The 8,818-nt window shown below is 46.3% G+C and overlaps 1 protein-coding gene across 1 annotated transcript; it reads left to right on the top strand.

Moving 5' to 3' along the window:
* Positions 1 to 4,630: 4,630 nt before the first annotated feature.
* LOC138521101 (galactoside alpha-(1,2)-fucosyltransferase 2-like) lies at positions 4,631 to 6,236 on the top strand. Its single transcript, XM_069633671.1, has one exon. It carries the CDS (start codon positions 4,640 to 4,642, stop codon positions 5,678 to 5,680), a length of 1,041 nt encoding a protein of 346 aa, XP_069489772.1. The 5' UTR covers positions 4,631 to 4,639; the 3' UTR covers positions 5,681 to 6,236.
* Positions 6,237 to 8,818: the final 2,582 nt, after the last annotated feature.

Raw genomic sequence — 8,818 nt, 5'->3', positions numbered from 1 at the left:
TTGGGGGCCTGCTGGCAGGTGCCCCACAGTGCTGGGGGGTGGGGGTGCAAGGGGACATGAGTGGGACATGGTTGGGGGCCTGCTGGCAGGTGCCCCACAGTGCTGGGGGGTGGGGGTGCAAGGGGACATGAGTGGGGGCCTGCTGGGGGGTGGGGGTGCAAGGGGACATGGTTGGGGGCCTGCTGGCAGGTGCCCCACAGTGCTGGGGGGTGGGGGCACAGGGGGACATGGTTGGGGGCCTGGTGGAGGCTGCCCCTGGTGACTGGAGGGGTGGGGGTGGTGGGAGACATGGGTGGGGGCCTGGTGGAGGCTGCCCCTGGTGACTGGAGGGGTGGGGGTGGTGGGAGACATGGGTGGGGGCCTGGTGGAGGCTGCCCCTGGTGACTGGAGGGGTGGGGGTGGTGGGAGACATGGGTGGGGGCCTGGTAGAGGCTGCCCCTGGTGACTGGAGGGGTGGGGGTGGTGGGAGACATGGGTGGGGGCCTGGTGGAGGCTGCCCCTGGTGACTGGAGGGGTGGGGGTGGTGGGAGACATGGTTGGGGGCCTGCTGGCAGGTGCCCCACAGTGCTGGGGGGTGGGGGTGCAGGGGGACATGAGTGGGGGCCTGCTGGGGGGTGGGGGTGGTGGGAGACATGGTTGGGGGCCTGGTGGAGGCTGCCCCTGGTGACTGGAGGGGTGGGGGTGGTGGGAGACATGGGTGTGGGCCTGGTGGAGGCTGCCCCTGGTGACTGGAGGGGTGGGGGTGGTGGGAGACATGGGTGGGGGCCTGCTGGCAGGTGCCCCACAGTGCTGGGTGGTGGGGGTGCAAGGGGACATGAGTGGGGGCCTGCTGGGGGGTGGGGGTGCAAGGGGACATGGTTGGGGGCCTGCTGGCAGGTGCCCCACAGTGCTGGGGGGTGGGGGCACAGGGGGACATGAGTGGGGGCCTGGTGGAGGCTGCCCCTGGTGACTGGAGGGGTGGGGGTGGTGGGAGACATGGTTGGGGGCCTGCTGGCAGGTGCCCCACAGTGCTGGGGGGTGGGGGTGCAAGAGGACATGTGGCTTGGCTGGGGGGCATGCCCATGGTGGATGGGCTGCCTGCGGGACATGACCAGGGGTGCAGGGTAGTCCCCTGTGGTGTGGCTTGCCTGCAGAGGTCGTGGAGGGGGTAGAGGGGAGACCTGGGAGGACCCACACTGGCAATTCACCTCTTCAACTTCCCGCACACCCACGTAATACACTGCCCCACTCGCACAGGCCCAATCGTGTGTAGGATTTCTCGCGCACCCCTGTAATACACGTACCCAGGCCAATCGCGTGTAGATTTTCTCGCGCACCCCTGAAATCCACGTACCCAGGCCAATCGCGTGTAGCATTTCTCGCGCACCCCTGAAATCCACGTACCCAGGCCAATCGTGTGTAGATTTTCTCGCGCACCCCTGTAATACACGTACCCAGGCCAATCGCGTGTAGATTTTCTCGCGCACCCCTGAAATACACGTACCCAGGCCAATCGCGTGTAGATTTTCTCGCGCACCCCTGTAATACACGTACCCAGGCCAATCGTGTGTAGATTTTCTCGCGCACCCCTGAAATCCACGTACCCAGGCCAATCGCGTGTAGATTTTCTCGCGCACCCCTGTAATACACGTACCCAGGCCAATCGTGTGTAGAATTTCTCGCGCACCCCTGAAATCCACGTACCCGCTCAATCGCGTATTTAACTTCCCGCGCGCCACTTTTTTGATGCGCTGGGACTCTACCGCCTGCCTTCGTGTGGCGGCCGTGTTTCAGCTTGTGCGTGTCTTTCGCTGTGCGTGGCTTTGCCCTATTCGATTCCATGAATACGTGTGGTTTGAGTGCGTGTGGGCGTTCCGTCTGCTTCCCTGCAGTACATCCCCAGTTACGCCCTTATTTTCGTGTGTTGTTCCCCATTCCGCGCGTTACGCCCCATGTCCCGCCCACTTTCTGGTGTGTGCGCTGCGGTTGTGCGCTTTCACTGTGCGCGTCGCGCACGCCTTTCACGATGTTGCAGTGACGTGTGCGCCATTCACGGGTTTGGCGCACATCCCGAGGAAGACACGCGCAGGGACTTCCATGAATCGCACGCGTGCGCCTCTTTTTTTCCGCTTGCGCCTGCTTGCGCCTGGTTGCGCCTGCTTGCGCGTAGATTTTCGGCGCACGTTTGTTCCATGAATCGGCCCCTTAAAGTCAGTGTGAAATTGTGGAGAGATGTAGAAGACTGGATGGATAGGAGCATTCATTCCAGCACTTAGAAGCCAGGAGAGAAAAAGAGTGGAAGCTGAAATGAGGGGTTAGAGATTTGGGTAAGGATTGGTAGTGAAAAGGCGAGAGAGTATGCATGGGGAAATCAGAGAGGTAAGGCAAAAAAAAGACCATGGAGGCATTTGTATACTATGCAGAGGAAGTGAAATAGCAGCCGAGAGTTAAAGTAGGGAAACAAACAGAAAGAAAGGAGCAAAAGGCAGGTAGAGAGAAGAGAAAACGAATATCTCAATGAATGACTGAGTAAAGAGGGATGAGGTGAGAAGCAGAGAGTCAGACAAAGAGAGCAGAACAACAGTCAAGATGAGACAAAATAAAAGAGAAGATGATGAGCTTAGTAGTGTGAAATTAAAGGAAGGTGCAAATGGGATAAACATGGAATAAACATGGAAGCAACAGGTTCTGGTGGCATTAAAAATATGTAGAGGAAAAGAGAGTGAGGATACGAAACAAAAGGTGTGTGCAAATGTAGACAAATGCAGGTAGGAGGGAAGGGAGGAAACAGCAGGGGGAAGAACAGGATAGGTAAAGATGTGGCATGAAGTAACATTACTGTATTTTTGGGCTGATTGAGATCGAGAAAGTGGGAATTCATCCAGAATTGAGTGGCAGAGAGACACTGGGCAAGAGACCATGGAGAAAATCAGAGAAATAAGAAAATGGGAGAAAAATCTGGGATTTGTCAGCACAAATGTGGCATGAGTGATTAAAAGAGGTGATGAGAGAAAAAAGAGGAATAGCGTAGAGGGAGAAGAGGAAGGGGCTTAAAAAGGAGCCCTGGGGAATCCTGAATTGGAGAGGTAATGCTCAGGAGATGTTTTGAGCCCAAGGAGTTAGAATAGGTCCTATCTGTGAGGCAGGAGCTGAACCATTGTAGGACAAAGCCTGAGAGCACAAGAGAGGAGTGCCTGGAAAGAAGAGTAGGGTGATCAACACCGTGGAAGGCATCAGATAGATCCAGGAAAACGAGAACAGAAGACAATTTGTCAAGATGAGCAGAAAGCAAAGAGTTAGAGGTGTGAAGAGAAGCAGTGTCTCTAGATGGGGAAGTATGATATCCGGACTGGAAGAGGGGATGAAGAGAGTGTTAGTCCAGGGAGGAAGAAAGTTGAGCATTGACAACATGTTTGAGTACGCAAGAAAAGGAAAGGAGGGAAATGGGACACACATTAGCTAGAAGAGTAAGGTTAATGGAGGGTTTTTTAAGAGTCAGAAGAATGAAGGGAAAAAGAAACATAGAAGTGCAGAGGGAAAGATTAAAAAGGGCCCTTAGGCCTTAGAGAAACCAAGGATAGACTTGTGGAACCAAAGAAGAGGGTAAGGGATCAAGTAAGGGAGGACGTTGGGTGAACTTTTATGAACAATGGAAGTAGTGTCTGCATCAAAGAGGAGAAAGATAGAAGATATTGGGAAAAGTGAATGCAAAAAGGGCTAGTTGGAGTGCAGGGAGAACGGGTGAAAGAGGAACACAAAAGAGAGATGTTAGATGTGAAAAACGTAGCAGAGCTAGACCAAGGAAGGCGTACAATGAAGGAGCTGGAACAAGGGAAATGAATGGGGAGGTAGGGTTGGTGTGGTTTCTGGGAATGGGAAAAGGTCAGCGAAAGAAAGCCTATAGATATTAAGAAAATGAAGCGGGTGGTGTTTATTAAAAGATGAACAATTACTCTCATCTGTAGTGTACAACGGGAGGGTGGGAAGGGGAGCAGAAAGGGATCAGAGAGAAATTGAAACAGGATGCCTACTTTTCTGCCTTTGCCTATAATGCCTGGGAGAAGTTAGTACAGGGGAAAGAGAGGGAGGCATGGGAGGCAATGTTGGAGGAGGTAATCCAAGTCTTGGTGAGGCAGAGAAAATGAAGATGACATATGAGAAAGATATCAAGAATAGAATGAGGTGTAATGCAGAGAGAACACACATTCCATAGTGCAGGGGAGACCAAAACAGGTGGAGAAGAGTGAGGGGGGATGGAAAGGTTCGATAGATCATGGGATCAAAATGAGAGGAGTATAGTAGAGGAATAGGAGTTGAAAGATTGGATACACATCAAGAGCTTGTGTTTCCTTTGGCAAGCAAAGAATTGCATTGGTGCAAGAACTCCGTCAACAACGAACTCTACTTCTCTGGTTATGGCATCGAATCTGCACCCTGAAAGACTGTGGCCTTCTCTCCCGAAGCAACCACTATGAAATGCAAATAGGCAAATAATCTTACTTAAGTGTCATCAAATTATAATTGTTTTATTTTGTTTAAAATTGCCATCTTTAAAGTATTTAGAGCAAACATAGATAGAAATGTCCCTTATTGTCGGAATAGTACTATACTCATTAACTTATTTTTTACTCTTTTTTTCAGGACAAACAGGGAAGAGGAGATGCACCTGCAGATGGCTGGATTTTGCCAGAGGAGGGCCCTCATAGGCGCTCTCATTAGTATTCTTGGGATCTTTCCAATATCCTTTTACTATCATTACTATGTTCACTGGACAATAGAATCATCAGTCTTTAGGGATCTGAGCCTCCCTGAGCAGCAAAGAACTGTACTGAATATGACCGGCATAATTGCTGATGGGGCATTCACAGTGAGTTCCTCGGGCCGGCTGGGTAACCAGATGGGCCAATATGCAACCTTGTATGCTTTGGCCAAGCTCAACGGGCGCCCGGCTTACATGAGGCCACAGACGTATTACAATCTATCGCCTTTCTTCAAGCTCAGTCTGCCAGTTCTAGATGCCAATGTGGCAGAGATGATAAACTGGAGGTTTTACGTGCTGCATGATTGGATGTCTGATGAGTACAAGAACATCAGTGGAAAATATGTTTTTTTGTCTGGCCATCCCTGCTCATGGACATTTTTCCACCATTTACGTGATGAGATCCTAAGAGAATTTGCTTTCCATAACTTTATCAGCGAGCCGGCCAATGAATACTTAGAAAAACTGAAGGGTTCTCGGAAGAATGTGACTTACATCGGAGTTCATGTTCGTCGGGGTGACTATCTGAAAATCATGCTGGATAAATGGAAGGGGACGGTGGGTGATATTGGCTACTTAAATAAGGCTATGGGTTATTTCCGGAAAAAATACCTGGAGCCTGTGTTTGTGGTCACAAGCAATGGTATGAAGTGGTGCAAGGAGAATATTAACAACTCCACAGGCGACGTCTTCTTTGCAGGTGATGGAATCGAATCATCTCCCGGAAGGGACCTTTGTCTTCTCGTCCACTGCAATCACACCATCATAACCGTTGGCACCTTTGGATTTTGGGCAGGTTACCTTGCTGGTGGAGAGGTGATCTACCTTTACAATTTCACCTTGCCTGATTCCAATTTCCTCCAGATTTTCCATTATGATGCTGCTTTCCTTCCAGAATGGATTGGTATTCCAGCTAACCTTTCAACTCTGACATCATTATAGCTTTAGTTACTTAATCATGAAGGGGGCTTAAATATGTTTTTTTTTATTTTTTTATTTAGATGAAATTAATCAACTTTTCAATTATAAAATGACAATTTATCAATCAACTTAAAACAAATGAAAATAAAACATTTAACATTCAATTCCAATTTGCAGTTACAAAGCCTCAAAAGTACCATTAACATAAACAATTTAAAATTAATTTATACAACCCAATAAAACCTAGGACCAGAGATAACAAGAATCGCTAGAACTAATTGATTTCATTAACAATTTAAATTTTTGAGGTTCACAACTGCAGTTTACATTTCAAAACAACATAAGAGCAAAAAATGATTGGGTAAGCTCAAGATGCGAATATTGTGGGTTAAACTACACTCATGGTTCACATGAAATTTCATTTGGAATTCCTCACGATATTTTGAAAATTTTATTCCAATTTTAATGCATGCAAAAAGTTAATTGTTGCTCATGCTATTAGTGGCTGCTATTGCAACCCATCTGTTTTCATGTCTCATTTGAGCAAAGTATGCCAGATGTTTAATAAAATGGATTTGTCTTAAATACATAAGAGCTGGCCAATTTACTATTAGATGCTCTAATGTTTCTACAATAGCAGGGTATTTACAAAAGCGACACCCTTTAGCTTCAGGGTCAATCTGTTTCCTTTGTGCTTGAACTTCACGAGTGAAGCATAAATTAAAACAGAAACGTAATATCGCATTTCTGATGGCAGTAGATGGTGTTTTCCAGAGATAAGAAGCTATTTCTCTATATCGCTTAGGGGCAAACACAGATGTATCAAAGTCTTTAAATTTTAGCCAAGAGGTTGTGGTATCAATCCAGTCCATCATGTAAAGCATTTTCTTTGCTCTGTCAGGGTTAGTTACAATAGTATCAATTGAAATTTCAGCATTTGACATTATGGACAAGATGTTTTTGGACCATGTTTTAGGGAACTCATGAGCTGATGACAGTAGATAACTGGACACTGTGGCTAGTGTGGATTCATTCAGAGAGGACAATAGACATTTCCTGAATAAGCTACACAAGCACCAGTTATACATAGCAATTAGAGATGTTAACCCTAATTCATAACGAATCATGGCCCCTGAGATGCATTGCGGGAGATGAAGAATCGCACGCCAAAACCTTGCTTCCAATACATTCAAAAAGGCTGGATGAATAACACTGTACGACTCTAAACCATACAGTATGGTAGGTATGACATTCTGTGTATGAATCCTGATTTAATAGAAAATTTACCATACTTGAACACAATTAGTCTTGTTTGACGTATTGCAGCAGTTCATTTAAATTAAATTTTGGCTAATTGGGAGTGGAGTGAAGATGGACCATCAAATATATGGCCTAGATATACATAGTTAGAAACCACCTCTAGGCTTATGTGTTCAATTTTCCACTCCATTTTATGTCGACGAATGTCTTTTGGTGCATAGAAAACAATTGGGGTTTTCTTGCTATTTACCACCAACTAATTGGCTCTAAAGTACGTACATAGAGCTGTCAGGAGATTTTGAAGACCAATGGGCGTTTTTGAAATCAAAACAAGGTCATCTGCATACCACAGAGCTTTCACCTCAGTACTATTCAACTTTGGAGCATCGGCACGGACCTTGTCAAAGATCCATCTGACATCATTAATGAAGAATTTGAACAGTGCCAAGGCGAGAATACATCCCTGCTTTAATCCTCATTCAGTAGATACTGCTGTTGACAACAATCACTCTGGGTTCAATCTTATGGACACCGCCGTGCATGAATGCAGTGCAAAAATGATGTCACTCAAGGTTGACGGGCAGGCTGCCCTGATTAGTTTTTCCATGAGTTTTGGTCTTGAAACTGAATCAAAAGCAGAATGCAGGTCCACAAATGCAAAGTAGATAGGTTGTTTTATAGCTTGTGCATGCTGTTTGATGGCATGTAAAGTGATTAATTAACAGCAGTCCCCAAACCTGCTACAAAGCCGGTCTGGGCGGGATCACGCTGATTGACTCTAGCCGTCCATTGATTAAACTCTCTCAGAACCAAGCAAGAAAAAATCTTCCCAGGGGCGTCCAAGAGTGCAATGGGACGATAACATTTAGGATCCTTAGGATCACCTTTTTCATAGATGGGTACTATTAGTGATGTACGCCAGGACCTTGGTATGGTTTTAATTAACAAGATGTGTTGGAAGGTGTTGTTTAGTATAGTTGCCCATTCTTGTGGATTTTGCTTGAACATGTGGTTCGTGAGCCCATCAGGCCCGGCAGCTCTTGAAGAGGACGATTTGTTCATGAAATCTTGAACAATGTCTATTGTACAGTTCAAATGCCAACACGAGCAAGATCTATTAGTGTACTCAAAATCCGCCATTTTATTGTCAGCATATAATTTAGTGAAACGCATTAGCCATTCTGCTTCCGGCACCCCATTTAATTGAGACTCCACTTGGGTGGTGGAATTACATTTATTCAAAAGTTGCCACACTTGTGCGGAATTTTTATTATAACAACCAGACATGAACTTTTCACTATCAATTTGGAAAAGATGGGCTTTTCTGGATCGGGTCCAATTTCGATAAGAACATCTTGTTGTTTTAATGGCTTTGAGCTGGTCAATCAAAGGCAGTTTGCGTAATTTGCGTATCTGTTTTTCAGAGGAAGTTTTCCGCTCTTGTAAAGCAAGGTCAAAGCCATGAATATGAGTGCGAGAAATTCTATTATTCGATGGTAAAATGTTTCTAAATTTGTCTAGCACATCGACATACAATTCAACATTGTTTGTTCTTTGATTATTCAAGATGGCCATATTTAAAAATGAGAGCTTTTCGGATGACCAACGGAAGCGATTCTTACCATTATTGACTAACAACATTTGTTTGGACCACTTTTAAAGTGAGGTACCGGTTTGACCTGGAATGGACCAATACAAGGAAAGCAGATGATGCTCACTGCTTGTTTTCTTAACAATTTCGAATTTGCTGGAATTCAGGAATATATTGTCACACACAAAGATATAATCAATTGTAGATTTAGAGTCTCCCCTCTTGCAAGTATGCTGTGGAGGGATGTCGACCAGAATAGCCCCATTCGCCATCTTTAGATTTAGATCTTTAGCAAACATGCTCCATCT

Source organism: Ambystoma mexicanum, chromosome 1q (assembly GCF_040938575.1).
Source record: "Ambystoma mexicanum isolate Mex_15411 chromosome 1q, UKY_AmexF1_1, whole genome shotgun sequence".
NCBI classification, from domain to species: Eukaryota; Metazoa; Chordata; class Amphibia; order Caudata; family Ambystomatidae; genus Ambystoma; species Ambystoma mexicanum.
The sequence above is the reverse complement of the archived record's forward strand: the minus strand, read 5'-3'. Positions and strand labels throughout refer to the sequence as shown.

What these genes read in the sequence shown, in the direction of transcription:
- LOC138521101 (XM_069633671.1), top strand. Translation starts at nt 4,640, where the DNA reads ATGCACCTGCAGATGGCTGGATTTTGCCAGAGGAGGGCCCTCATAGGC.